Source organism: Calypte anna, chromosome 1 (genome assembly GCF_003957555.1).
Source record: "Calypte anna isolate BGI_N300 chromosome 1, bCalAnn1_v1.p, whole genome shotgun sequence".
Taxonomy (NCBI): domain Eukaryota; kingdom Metazoa; phylum Chordata; class Aves; order Apodiformes; family Trochilidae; genus Calypte; species Calypte anna.
The window spans coordinates 33,542,492-33,557,636 of NC_044244.1; the positions used below are offsets into that span (position 1 = coordinate 33,542,492).

General features: G+C 37.1%; 1 protein-coding gene across 1 annotated transcript in view; it reads left to right on the top strand.

Annotated features, from left to right (window-relative positions):
- The window catches only part of LEMD3 (LEM domain containing 3), a 43,042-nt gene that overhangs the window by 4,493 nt on the left and 23,404 nt on the right, over positions 1–15,145 (top strand). Inside the window, exons 2-3 of the mRNA XM_030464544.1 lie at positions 13,477–13,511; positions 14,713–14,779. Coding sequence (XP_030320404.1) covers positions 13,477–13,511; positions 14,713–14,779 — 102 coding nt within the window. The remainder of the gene's footprint in view (positions 1–13,476; positions 13,512–14,712; positions 14,780–15,145) is intronic.

Sequence of the window (15,145 nt, forward strand, 5' to 3'; positions counted from 1 at the left end):
GTTAATGTTTCTACAGTTTTTCTATGAGATAGATCAAGGCTTTGGGGTCACACTCCTTTACTCTGTGATATTGCTAGGATTCTCTCCTAGAAACTTGAAGGATTCTGCAAGATTCTGCCCATTTAATAAATTTCTTGGCCCAGCTGGAGCAGTTTTAAGACAAATATAGGTAATGGAGATGGAAGACTGGATTAAGTATATTTAGATTAGTTGAGCATACCATGGCATGAATAAGAAATCTCTTCAAAAAGTTCTGTTTGTAATTAAGAAGAAAAAATACGTCCCCAAAATGCTCTACTTTGGTTTTGGTGGCTCCTTTTCTGCAGTATCCTCATTACTGTCACCTTTTCCCTGCTACTGTGCTGTGCTTCCTGCAGTGCTGTTAAGTGCTGCTTCTCTCTTGTGCTGTGTGTTTGCCTCCTGTGTGCCACAGAGGATGAGAAGAGGGTAAGGAGCAAGTAAAAGTGGATCCACACTAAATGTGAAACAGGCAAATGTGGTGTGCCTGTTGGGGCTGCTTGTTGGAGGAGATGTGCTGTCACCTCTGGTGTTGTGCAGAGGCAAATTATTTTTGCAGAGGAAAGACTCAAATTGTCTGCTTACTGAGTGTCATGTTGTATGTAACACAAGTATCTTGAATCGAGCTGCCTTTTTAGTATCTTAAATTCCTTTAACTACTTTAAATGACTGAGTGTTAGATTTAATTGATATAGAAGGCTGTTTAATGTGGGGAGAACAAATGGTAGGGGCTCAAAAAGAGATCTAATATTGAATTAAGTGGCATTAAAACTTACTGAGCTGTCTCCAAGATCTGTTGAATTCCAGTAATGCTGTGCTAGGTAAGTAAGAAATCTGATCATAAGTGAAGGATTGCAGACCAATTTCTAGGCCAGTTTTCTCTTAAAGAAGGCTATTTACTGAATTAGAACTTGTAGGATGGGTTGTTGCAAAATACTTTTTACACACATCCTAAGATTTCCTTCATACTGCCCTTATTTACTTAATGCAGGGTTTATTTACAGGTCTCTTCTTTATTTAAAAAGAACAAGAGAGTTTTATACTTGAACTCATGGCCTAAGTGCAGCACCAGCCTGTCCTTGCAAAGCAGTCAGCTGAACAAAGCTTTAGCAGGAGAGGACTGTTGGGGTGAGTTGGATAAATGTGGTGTTATTCTAGGCTAGACTTTAAAGCCAGAACTAGGTCTTAATTTTCCTTTTCTCCACTGAAAAGTATTCATTTGAAGCTCAGTTAGGTCTCTAAATTGCTTGTTGGAGAAGCCTTTGACTGTCCATTCGACTTTGTAACTTCTTCTGTTAGCATTTGGTTATTTTCAGATCTGTGCCAGAGCTCACTCACCTTAACCATCTGTCCCCTTGATACTATTGTTTCATTGTGTGGTTACACAACAAAATGTTCTGCATTGCACATTCAGCAGTTTTCATCCCAGGGTCTATTCAGTATGGTCAAGCTGCATAACACCCTTCATGTTCAGTATTCCCATATCTCACAGCACAGCTTCATCAAACCTGTTGTTATCTGAATGTATAGATATTGTTGCTCATGGAGAACAGGAGTCTAGCTAGAACTAGTCTGAAACCTCTCAATATATGCAGAACAATGAAGCATTCACTGTGAAAGAGAAGTTTCAAATATAAAAGGTAGGTCTGATTATTATTAATTTTTTTTAGTGTTGTGTGCTGGTTTTGTTATTTTGTTTTAGTTCCCAGGATATTTTCTGGGAAATGGTAAAACATTAATCACAAAATTTTCTGTTCATCTCTGGCATTTGATTGATACTTAGTGGGCTATTGTTTTTCAGGTGTCATGCTTCAGACAACAAGAGAGTATTTGTTCAGTTGGTTGAGTGACAGAGTTGGGTGGTTCATGGGTGACAAAACTCTTTAAAGACCTCTTTAGGCTATGGAAATCCACAGTGAAACCAAATTATTAGGGAAGGGCCAGTCTGGCAGTCTTGCTTGTGCTGTTTCTCATTCTTGCAAATTCCTTGAGAGTAGTTTCCTGTTACTTTGTAAAGAAGAAAATGCTTTATGAAATTCCTTGATGAGATCTTAAGAGGAGGGTATGATGTCAAGCCTATCCTAGTCTATTTCTGTATTGGTTTGCACCTGATACAAGATCCAAGGAAGCTTCTGGAGATGAGGCATAGTGTATTTCCAGAAAAAAGCTGGAAAAAGCACAAAGGCACGGTGGGTTTGTTTGGGTTTGTTTTTGTTTCTGTTTTTGTTTTTGTTTTTTTCCTGAGAAAGGAACTTCATGCTGTCCTGGGGAGATTTTCACTAGCTGGGAAAATGAGATGCGAAGCAGATTTCCTTCTGGAGGAAAAAGTAGTCTCTTACCTGGAAGCCTGTGTAATAGTGCTTATTCAAAACCAGGTTTGGATAAAAGTGTTTCTAAATCACTATGGGAAGTGGGGAATCTCAGCTGTATCTAAATGATGTATACATGTTTGGGTACTTTATATTTTGTATGTAGTAGCAAACACATGTTCATTTTGACATAAAAAACTCAAAGTAGAGTGTTGAACATCTGAAAGAGCCATACTGTCTGTGCAGTGTCCTTTGAGATTGTAGGTTTTCATTTCTTACTGAAAACCAGAAATGCCAGCATTAAGTACTCCTAAGAGCTCATTCATTCAGAAGGGGCAGGTGTATATACACAGCCTGACTTGGTGATCCAGGTGTATTTATAACTAGTGTCTGTTAGGTCTGACTTCCATCAAAGGTGATATTCCCTACAGAAATGCTGTAGACTTTTTTTTTTTAGCTTGTTTGCCTTGAGCACCAATGTCTCTGTGTACTTTGGAATTGGGCAATGTAGTGCCTGATGGATTTTTGTTTTATAACTTTAAATACTTTTTTTTTCTCTCTCTCTTTCAGCTAAAGGTGTTGCTTCTGAAGTAATAAGAAGGATGTGCAGATTGAGTACCATTGCACATAAAGAAGGGGGAAAAGCTAACAATGGGATGTTAAATCCAGACCTGTTTTATTGTACTGTATAGGATGTGTGCTATTCAAGTCATGCATTTGGAAGTAGAGCTAACTGTGGAGGGAAATGACATGACAGCATCCCTGGGAAAGAGCTGGCCTGGTTATTTGAGGACTAAAGGCCAAATAGTGTCTCTCTGTCCCTTCTGTAAGGGAAAGGATATGGGACTTAACATACAATGTTTTTTGCCATTTGGGAGATAGGAATGTACTGAGCTTCTTACAGAAACTGAGGCATCAGACTATCCGTATGGCCACCTCTGCTTCCTTAAGCATGAGATAAATGGTTTAAGGAAGGGAGAGTTAGGATCTTGCTTGGAAACTTTGTTTTATACTTTAAGCATCTAGCTTTCTACTACTATGTAGTGACTTACATACTGGAGAGTTCTCATGTAGCTACAAATAGCTATGTTGAGTTTGTATTGTCCCCAGTGTTTGGGACATCAGTAAGAGTCACTTGTTCTTCCTTTCCATTCTCTTTTATGCTGTTTCTGTATAGGAGAGTTTCTTGCCAAGATCACTTCTGTCTCCACTCAAGATCCACCTGGCTCAAAAGTTGAAGATAGAAGAGTCATCAGTTTAATCCATAAGCTGATGATGTAACCTATTTAATAAACAATTATTATAAGAGTTTTGGAAGTCTTAGCTCAAGCAAACTCTTCAGCTGAATAGAATAGCCAGTGGCAAGACATATGGAAGTGTAATGGTGATATGTGGTAGTCCAGTTGTTCCTTTCAGATAATAGTTTTTATTTGAACCTGCCAGTTCATGCTGCCAGACAAGTGCAGCTGGTATGGTAGATGGCAGGGAAGGTTACTCAGCACTTTAAAGTCTTAATGAGCTGAGTGACAGTAGAAGTTTGCAAGTATTGCCTACTTTTATTCATTTCAATTCAAGTGATATTATGTCTTGAATTACTACTGAGCTCGTCCTGGTTTTTAGTGTGCAAGTTTCTCCTATGTGTGGTGGGCAGTTTTCCTTCTTCTGTTTAGCTAAGAAGGGTACCTCCAGTAAGCTGATGGTGCTTCCTCTCTGAAAGCTCATCTTTGTCATGACAGAAGAACCACTAGCAGCTACCTCTGTGTGTTCTGCATGCAGTAAGCTCTTTTTTCTCCCCAGGGTACACCAGAGCACCTATTTTCAGAGCTTTACAGTTGTGTTCAGGCTTTGTGTAGATCACTGTTGAGCAGTTCTGCTCTCTCAGGGCAGCAAGCAGTGATAAACCAATGTGTGCTGAATGGTTAAGAGGACAGAGGCACAGCAGATCCCCAGTTTTAAATATGAAAAATCCCTATGTGATCTTTATCACAACTTTGTTAATATCTGTGCTCATTATTGAGTCTGTTAAGACTTCTGTCTGTGCTCTCAGTTTTAATGTTATCTTTGGATGCTGTAACCTGTTCATATTCTTACAGTATCATTGAGAACTCTTCGAGACAGGAACCCTTCCTCCTTGTACAGAATCAGTGGAGTGTTTTTATCCAGTCTGGGCCCTTTGGCAGAGTGACAGGAGGTTTGATACTTAATTGTAGATTTCTAATGACACTTTAACCTTTTGTGTTTTAATAACACTTGTGTTACGAGTTTGCTTTCCATCTTTTACTTTGGAATTCAAGGAAAGCAGACCACTTGCTAATTTAATATTGAGCTGCTTATGCTGACTTTCAGGGTGGAGTTTCCCCTGCTTTTGAACTTTGTTTTTTTCCCCAACTTGTGTTTACCTGTTGAAGTTTTTTTACCTGATAAAGCATAAAGACCTAATATATTTGGGAGGGAGCACAGAAGAAGAGGGAAGAATCAGAAGCCTCTTCTGATTCTCTCATGAGTGAAGGTGTTTTATACCCATTGTAAAACACTGGTAGGTGTCTGGAGTCTAAAGTTTCTCCTGGTAATGTTTTGCAGCTAGTGATAAAAGCAGTCTTACTGTGTTGTAATTTTTTTTCCTACTTATAAACACTATGTCATAATGGAGACTGTGTAAGAAATGTAGTATTACCTAATTTTTACACTGCATTCTTCTGATTTATTTTTTCCTAATAGAATACAGACAGCTGTTTCTTCCTTGAAATATGTTTTGTAATATCATGTAAAAGAGCATGTGTGCAACTTCTGTTGCTATAAAACATTGCCTTACACTGATAGAAATAAAGCTGGGAATGAGGACACTTAATTGTAAGAATTGTTTTAATTTTCCAGAAATACAGATATTAAAAATGGTTTTATAAATAACCTTAATGTGCTCTTGCTTAAGGTGGCTCTCGTACTAACAGTGAAATTAACATAGGAGGTAGAATTTGGGGGTGTAGAGCAGTTCCTGGGTGGGTGTGACAGCTGGAAGTGCTGCCAAGTGTTTGGTGACTGGCACTTGATACTTCTGATGACACTTCTCCACTGAGCCCCTAGTTAGGGGTATGGACACTGCCTGAGTCTCTTCTGCAATTTCTCATCTGTCTATAGAGCTGGGGACTTAAAATGTAGTATTTTCCTGTTCTCAAGTTCTGTTTCTTGGTGTGGCTTCATTGGTGCTTGTTTACATGTTCCTTCATCTGTTGCGTACAGTTATTTTCAGAGTCTTCTAAGAGAAAAAGTTATTTTCATGCTTTCTTTGTACACTCAGGCAGGCTGCTCATTCTGCATTTTGAAACAAGCAGTGTCTGTCAGTCGTTTTGCTTTTTCCCTGAGTCTTGCTGTTGGTGATGGTGATATTTAGGAAACAGATCAGAAAGAAAGGCAGTCTCTTCCTTAGAGATCAGTGTTACGGTTTTAGTCTGAGGTATCAGCTCTGTGTGAAATGGAAAGCTTCAGTACAGTAGATTGTAGCCAGCAACAGTATTCATGGATTGAATGTAGTAATAATATAGTGAAAACGTCCTTTAAAGTCAGCTCTGATGTCTTGGCAACTGTTTCAGTTCTGGATTTATTTTATAAAGCTTTTTGCTTAAGGCCATTCTTAGGAAATGACAGCAAACTATCCTGTTGCAGTTTTGCAGTACTGGGTTATCTGGAGGTGCTACAGAGATTAAAGTACTCTTTTAAGCACAAAACTTGCAATTTCTAGGGTTTTGATCAAGTACAAGTACAAGTACTAGAATGAAATGAGTATTTTTATTCTAGTTAAACCAAACATGCTGCTGATGAGCAGCTCTCCTAAAACACTAGTTTGCCTTAAATATGGACCGAATTAACATGACTCTTAAGAGCATCTGTCAATATTCAGGTCTATTCTAACCTGTATTTGAATAGACTGGAGTCTATTAAAGGATGATAACAGCTAATACAGAGGGAGTTTATTTTAAGATGCAGTGAAAAACTCCAAAGAGAAATCCTGGTACTGCCCACCCTCTTACCTAAAATAACAAGGACTTATTTTCAGACAAAAATGTCTGAACTAAAATGTCTGTCACAGTTATATGATAGTTTGAATTCTTTTAGGGAAGAATTTTATGTGAAATTTTATGAAATAGTTTGGTTATATCATTGACTCTTCTATCACTTCTTCACAAACAGAGAGCATTCAAATTATTTTGATGAAAAATTATCAATATAATCTTTCTAAACAGAGACAGTTGAAAAACTGACTTGATGGAAAGATTCAGCTGTTCTAAGAATTTTCTAATCCTTGTGGCAAATTGTCCTGCCATTCAAAATTGACATTGCCAAGGACTATTCAGACTGTAATGGTGTACGGATTTAGAACTACAAAAACTTTTTCCAAAGCACACAAGAGATGATCTGTAGTGAAGGAGTTGCTGAGCTTGCTGTATGTATGACTGTCTTAATATAAAAACACAGATTTAGCCTACTGATTCAAAGTGGTTTCTACCTGAATTAGTGCAATCCGGAGATGCAGGTCCTGCAAAACCACTCATTTGTTTTGAGTGTTGGGTAATTGCAGAGAAGGAAATAAAGGCAGGATTATTTTATTTGAGCTATTTGAAAGATGAAGCTCTGGAATAACCTACTTCCTCAAATAACTTGGGTTTTTTTTTGTTTGTTCAGGTTTTTTCTTTTGTGTTTTATTTTCTGGGGTTTTAAGGTTTAGGACATTTAAGGGACAACGTTTTAGAATGGTCCTTGACACAGGTGCTAGTAGAATCAGTCCTTTCAGTCCTTGACCCTAACATGAGTGAAAAGTTACAGATGTGTTAGTTCATGTTGAAAGGACATGGATTGTAAAATTACCAAGGACTGATTTCTGACGTCAACTAAAAAAGGGCTGGGCTCAAGGCCCATTTTGGATAGCCATGCTTCCAGTATTGTTGCTTCCTGTTAACAATACATTAACCACCTAATGTGTTTGGTTTGGGTTTTGTTGTTGTTGTTCATTTTGTTTGTTTCTGGGTTTTTTGGTTTTTTTAATGAAGAAAGCATTTTAATGAAAGCAGTAGGTTATCTGCTTGCTCATCATACCTTAACGGGACAAATTTTAGAAAAAATGCTGCTTCTGTTTTGGGATTAGTCTGTTTGTCACACCGTGGGTGAGGAGGAGAAATTTTGTACTTTCCTTTTTGCAGTGAGGAGCATTCCTCTTTCTACAGAAGTTGCTAGCTTGGAAGTGTGTGTTGCAGTGTACAGTCTCTGAATCCTTGTGTGGACAGTATTTGGCCCTTTTGGTATCATCATATTGAGGTAGGTGTTTGCAGGATAGTTTGCAGGGTAATTGGGATCATTCTTGTTTCTGCAGCTGTGGTTCTACAGCTCCTTTAAGCTGCATTGGAAAGTTGTTCTTTTTTAAACCTAAAATCAAATTATCTGTATGATCAGAAATAGACTATGACATTGCAATGATTCTGTTGAAATGCTAGCATAATGCTCAGTAGTGGTCAAGAAGGAAACAGCAGTAGGAGGGTTTTTTTTTTTTTAGGAAGGGAACTTAGAAGAAATGATATTTGAGAGGATATATTTGAAGATACCAGTATGGCATTAATAATTCATGGTGTTCCTTTATTTTGAATAGTGTCCAACTCCAGTCCCCAACCTCAGGATGCAGCAGAGCTGCAGGAGGGTTCAGAGTTGTAAGTAATATGGTCAAAAGTACAGTATGACTTTCATAGTAAGGAGAAATAGGACTTTTACATGTGGAAGAGTGATGACTGAGGAATGAAGCAAAGGTATGAATATTATAGAGAACACTGTCTCCTCTAATACAAGAAGTTTCTCCAGTTAACAAGTGGCAAGTTCAGAGTAAGCACAGAAACTTGGTATTTCACACCTACACGATTACGTTGTGGAACGGGGTGACTGTATGTTGCTGAAGCTAAAAACTTGCTTGAGATAATGTGTGAGTAGACAAATTGCTAGGGAAAAATCCATCAGAGCTTAGAATTTAGGGGGAAAAAATAGCCAGTCACTTGTATGTGTCTTGGGAAGTTTCTGTGGTTCCATCTTTTTTTATGACTGGGAAAATACTCTGTTGAAGTATTAGCATATACTTAACATTCTTCTGCTCTGGTGCTCATTTTTGCCACTGTTTTGTTGATTTTTCCCATTTCCAGTTAGGGACAGATATCTCTGAAAAGAGTAGAACTTCTTTCTACTGCTAGAGGCAGGATTCTGGGTTAGTTTAATCCTTGGTTTGTAGCAGTGTGACTGTTTTTTCATACTTCAGTATTGATGTTACGTGTTGAAGTGTATTGAATACTGATGCTGCAAGAGTGGTAACACTGCTCAGGGCAAGGCACCACAGCATGTAGGAAATAGCTGTAGTGGAAGAATTAGCTACTTGGCATCCTAATGTGGTGACCAGAAGGTAACTCAGTGCCTTATTTTGGTACCATGATAATGATGTGGTTCTTCTAGCTTATGTCCTAAGCAAAGATATTTTTATTTGTGCATGTCTTCTTTCTATCCATGAAGATGTGTCCATGTTTGGAACTTGTACTATTAAACCTTCATAAAAGCTGACTTATGTTTTCATGGATGTAAGCAATTAGACTGAAACTTTGTTAAACCATGCTTTGAAAAAAAGGACAACTCCCATTTTGTGCTTCATTTGTTTTACTCAAGAAAACTAAACCCTTGTAAATACTGTATGTCTGCAATTGTTACCAATGTGTTAAGGAGGAAAATGGGTAGTGGTGAGTGGTTTTATTTTTACTTTAAAGATGAAAGCTTTTGTATTCTAGAGAAAATTACCCATGTATGTTGACACTCAGTGTACTTGTATTCCTGAAATTGAACATCTCTTAGAGATGGCCTGGTAATGTGCATTTGTGTTGACAGCTTTGTCTGGAATGCTTTGGAGCTGTGCTGTGACCCTTGACTTTGTTTTGGTGACTTTGTGTTATTTGAGACTGGCTTCTTCTGCTATTCTGAAGAATTCTAGTAGTCTCTAAGTCATAATTTACAGGTTTTTCTAGCAGTAATGTGTGTATATTATTTCCTTCTAAAGGTCATTAGTAGTCTTTTCACTTAACCAGAAGAATATTTGTATTCTGCTTTGATTTCTTTCACAGGCTTTTTGGTGATCTTATTTTCTTGTTGTTAACTGGCATTTAAATAAGATCCCTTCTTAAAAATGGAATTTATTTAGCATATCCCTTTTCCTTCTGAAATCAGGCTTCGTGTTAAGATGATGTCCCTTAGTGTGCTTGCGTTTTCTTTCCTTCCGTGTCTGGCCAAAGCATCCTATTATTATTACACCTTGCCTAGAATAAAGCTCTTCTCCCAGTGTATCAAATATTCCAAGAAGGATGTTTCCTTACTTTAGTGGTTTGGGGAACTGCTATGGTTTCCTGTGTTAAGTTTCTAAGGCTTTTATTCCATGAAAACACTCTTGCATTTTTATCCTGCAGCTACTATGGACGTGTGGCCACATACAACTGCCACGCATCTCACAGTTTTGCTGCTGTCTTGGGGAGTTCTGTTGGATGATGAGATTGCCATGTCCATGTAGTTTGTTCACTGTTCTCAAAAAAGGAGGGATGTAATGTGGTTGTCTGTGGAGAGAAGACCCCCCCGGGACAACAGTCAGGAGATTCCTGTTTTACAAAATTATCTATAGTTTTTAGCTTTTTAGTGTAAATGGATGCAGATTTGATCTTTGAAGCTCATAAAAATGTGAGTTTGATAGATTACTTTCAAGTCTGGTGATTGTTTCTGTATGGTAGAGATCTTGAACCCTTTTTGAGGATGAGCCTTTTCTTCCAAGGCTCATCCATCATATCTTACAATATGTCCCCATAAGAAGCGGGTCTTCTGATAGTATTTGGTTATTCAATTAATGCTTAGTTTGGTAGAATAAAACCTTGTTACTCCTAAAACTGTACCTACATATTTTAAGACCTGTCAAGAAACCTTTTGAACCAATAATATTGATGTAATGTATTGAAATGCCTTAGACATGTTGGAGTAGATGAAAACTTGACATCTGTGGCTGGAGCAAGTGGGAGGATTTGGTAAGAGCTTGGTTCCTGCCTGAAAGAAAGAAGGGTGGATTCAGAAAAGAGGAATTACTAAAGTAGTTAAGGAGTGGCCTTATTAACTCAAGTTAATCCAGGTTATGTAGTAAAGAAATGCAGATTGATTAACAGCTGTTAATTGCATATGCAGCTGATAAATTGCTGCAGTTGCATTTGGCATACTTGCATAAGACATCAGGCATCCTAAACTATATTAACACCCTACATAAAATGTATCTCACTTGCTGTAACATCAGTAACTTCAGAGGGATATTGTGGAGATCCTGTAGTGCAAGTTAAAAATCATGAATTACAAAGGCTGATAAATTTTTGTAATAGATAACTTTGGAGGAGAGTCTTTTTTTTTTTTGTCACGGAGAGGTGAACATTGACATCTCATCTGGTGTGCTTTGTACATTCAGTCTTTTAACTTACCTGAGTGTCAAATTGCTCACATGTGATACTGACTTTACACTGGGATTGTGATGCTAGGAAAATATAAGTACAACACCACCACTGTCTGCCCTTAATTGCTTTAGAATATGTATGTAGATTTACAGCTGACAGTTTTCAGTTTGTATCTTTGCAGACACAGAAGCAATGCATTTGTTTGTTCCATGGCTTTCATCAGTGCCAAAATATGTTTGTCAGGTATATTAAAATCTACATGCTCATGTGTCTCATGCCCCCACCTCTTCCCTGCCCCCTCAAATCTAAAACCATATTATTAAGATTTTATGTATGCTCAATAAGATTGACCTTGGGAAGGGACCATAATTACATAATTATCCTGTCTGGATAACTAACGATCAAACTGGGAGGTTGGCAGTCATCTAGAGCCTTGGCTGTGTTTCTCTAATCCTATTTTAGGCTACTTAGATTAAAAGTTTAGTGTACTGGAAATATTCTGCTGAGTTAATGAAAGAAATTCATAGAGGCTTTGTAAAGTTGGTAGCTTGGTAATCTAGTAGGCAGTGTCTGAGAATTTGCTTCTGTAGAATGAAATAATGAAGTGGTGTAGGGTTTGGTTTACAAGAGTGCTTGAACATCTTCTGCTTCTAACAGTTTTAATTAATCTGATATCTGAAGCAAGTATTCAGATGCCTGAAAACCAACCCCTGTGTTCAGATGGTGGTGGGTTTTTTTGTTTGTTTGTTTGTTTTCCTCATTTGCTGTGCCCAAAAATGCTTATTGCTGTTGGGTAGGTAACACATTTAATTGTCTTCTGAGCTCAGGCAAGTGGGCAAACCAATGTATGTGAAGTTTAAGTCTAGCCTTCACTCAGACAGCATTTTCATTGCCCCAGTGTTTCATACAGCATTAGTTGCTTTTAATCATAGAAATGTGTTCCTTACCATTGCTACATGTAGGAACAATGAAATGTTAATCATTCTCACTTCAAACTTGCCTTTCAAAAATAGAGTGGGTCAGCATCTCCCTGCTGCCAACAGTGTTATGGAAATTTGTGCTGGTAATAAAAAATCACATTGTTTCACAAAGAATTAATTTTTTTTAAATATAAAATGGTTATATAATTTCAGTTTCTTACCCAGATGTGATTATACTTGGCAGTGGTTAGGAGATCCCTGGTTTATAAGTTTGTCCTTAGTTTCATTCATATCCTTCATTTCTCCTAAATGACAAATTTTGCCACGAATTTGATTTAGTGTGTCCACCTTTATTTCTCCTTTTCCTCACTTTTAATTAAGTTAACTGATCAGCTTAATAGTAATGGTTGTGGTTTAAGAGTCAAGATGTTGTCAATGAGCTGACTGTTGGGGAGGCAACTCCAGATTTGTGAGTATCTTAATGTGTGGGGGAGTGCCTTGTAAGAAGGAGAATTGGTTAGTGCTATCAGAGGCTCTTGCTGAGTTACCTTGGGATGCAAACAGGAATGCTGTGTAAACAGTTGCAACACCTGGGGTGGGTGTAATTACACCATGTAAATGGAATGGCATGTTTTGGACACTCTTTAAGATAGTACTTGTCATTTACTATGCTTTTTATATAGAAAACTGAATTGGATTTTGAAAAAACACAAAAGTCTTCCCAGGCTGAGATTCCTTCCAGGGTCTCAAAGCAAATGCATCAGAACTAGAAGTAATAGAAAGTACTCTTTTTTCTTTTGGAAGATCTGTACCTTTTGTATGAGTGTATTTGGAGCAGTATGCCCCTTGTTCTTGGTGTACTTTCAATATCAGTATGAAGATACAACCTAGAGCTTTGGTTTTGTTTCAGGTTTCCCTGGATGCTTTTTTCTTTTGTGTTTGTGCTTCATACTCTATGGTCTCTAGCAGCTGTTTTCTGTTTGAATGGCTTGTAGAACTGCCAATATATGTATAAACTTAAAATGTGGGTGAAATGAGTTAGTGGTTTAGATAGGTAAGACAATATTCTCTAATGGTGATTGCTTCCTGCTTTGGTAACTACTTACCAGCTGGTCAGTCTTAAGAGGAAACATGGCACAAATTACTTGTCTGATACCAACTTCTCTTCCTTGAGGAATATATTTTGTAGCCAAGAGGAATTCAGTAGATAGACATACACTTTCAGGAGCTGTGGGAATGGTTTTATTTTGAAAGGAAGCAATGGTCATGTTGTCACATTGCACTTTACACCTGAGCTCTCAGTGTGTCATTTCTTACTCTTGTCAAATCAGAAAATGCTGTTGAGTTTTACAATTTTGTGCTGTATAGATTATTGCTCAGTTAAAAATCCAACTAGTTTTTCTTCTTAAAACTAGACACACAAAAAAAGAAGCAAAATCCTAAATTTATGATTTCAGTGTAATTGAGCCATTAAAGCAAGAATTTGGCAAATGGCAAGCACTGTCTTGTATTGAAATAGCTGTGAAATGTGCAAATACACAAGATTCTGGTTTAACCTAAATGCTGGTACAGTGCCTTACCAAATGCAGAGTTAAGTCAAAGGTTAATAGCTGTCTAATTGTTATCTGTTGTATTATGGACTTGTTTTTATTTAAAGATTAGTGTTGTCACAGTGTTTGTATGCTTTTCTAATATTTCCAGGCTCTAGAATGAATTAAATTTTCCTTTTTTTTATTTTGACAGTCAAGAGTCCCTTCAGTGAAGAACTGAAAATAAAAGTAAGTAAAGCCACTTAATATTGAGATTTTAATCTATCAAATGATTGTATAAGAACAATGTAGAACTGTTCAGAAAGATCCAGTTTCAGAATGCTTTGTATAAGATGAATATGCTTCTTGCAACTCTAATGTGTTAGGTTTTTTTCATCTCAGACAATGTAACTAGGATTAGAAGATTTGGTTGTTGTATGCTGGTTGCTTTATATACTAAGAAGAATTTGCATTATTTGTGTTGTAGAGCTATGAGGAAAAATTGTGTTGTAAGTTTTAAGACTAAAACTTACGAGTTTGTCTCTTACCATCACCATTTGGCCTCTCAACCATGAAAAGACAGCTAGTAAGAAGAGATGCTGGACTTGAAACCCTAGGATCTTATTTAGTGCCATAGAAGAGCAAGAATTGGTCTCCTTAAGGAAATAGATTTAAAAGATTGTCTTTTTAACTTAGATTCTATTCTGTTACTTGTTTCTGTATTCACTCTTTCAACTGGAATATCAGGATAACAATTTTTGAGATATCACCATTGAAGGTATCTGTGTTACTCTTAGTTCAGCAGCATGTGTCTTGGTGATTCTCCCCTGTAAGTTACAATTATGGAGACTCATGTTCATGTTTGTTTTGGGAACTAAGCTTAATACTAGTGGCATATGCAGGAAGTATCAAGAAGATTTGGTCCACGGCTTTCTGGGTTTTTTTGTGGATGGTGAGGGGGTTTTTTTTATAGTGTGTTTGTTTTTAATAATTTACTTGTAGACAGCAAGAATCTTTGCCATGAATTTTATGTGGGGATACAACCAGGTGGTACTTTAGTGTGGCTTGTGTGAAGTGTTGCTGCACATTTATTAAGAACAAGTTTTATATAGTAGTTATCAGGAAAAAAAGTGATTTCTTTTGGATTATTGCACTGTTCTCTCAATGTTGTTACAATAACTTCTGAGTTCTCAGCTTTAAGTGGAAGATCCATCAGTATCCAGGTTGCAGCCTCCTTTAGTTTCAGTCAAGTTCTGAAAAAATTAACATTGTGTATACTTTGTTTCAAAATTTACTGCTTGAATCATTGTTGATATATGAAACACTACATCCACCTGTATGTGTAAAACCATTTTTTTCTTCTGGTATGTAAAGAGTTTTGGAGTAAATGGAAGAAAATGCATTTCTGCTAATGCTTGTTTTAACTATAATGTTGTTTTTCTAATTCTAGGAAGATGAAATAAGTCTCATGATGAACAGCTTATATGCACTTCATGATAAATTGGCACAAGTAGCAGGTAACACTTTAAAAATATTACAACTAAGGAGTGTTATGGCAACAGCTACAAAGAAGTCTGTGCTCAGATAGGGGTTTGCAATATGCTGGGGCCCTGATAGCCATTTAATTACATTTGGGGAAACCAGAAATCCTGTTTCTAATTCACTTACACTGCAGTTTCTACCAGTGCAGCACCTTTTGTTATAACATCTTTTAGTTTACCTTATGGGCTGTTGAATATTGTGATCCTGTGTGCTTTCAGAGTTAATGTCTTAAAGTTTAATCTAATTAAAAGACTTAAATATTATCTTTTAAAGATAGTTATTTCATTATGGTGGAAAAATGTCTAAAAAACAGTCTTTCAAAACAATCAAGAATGGTTACT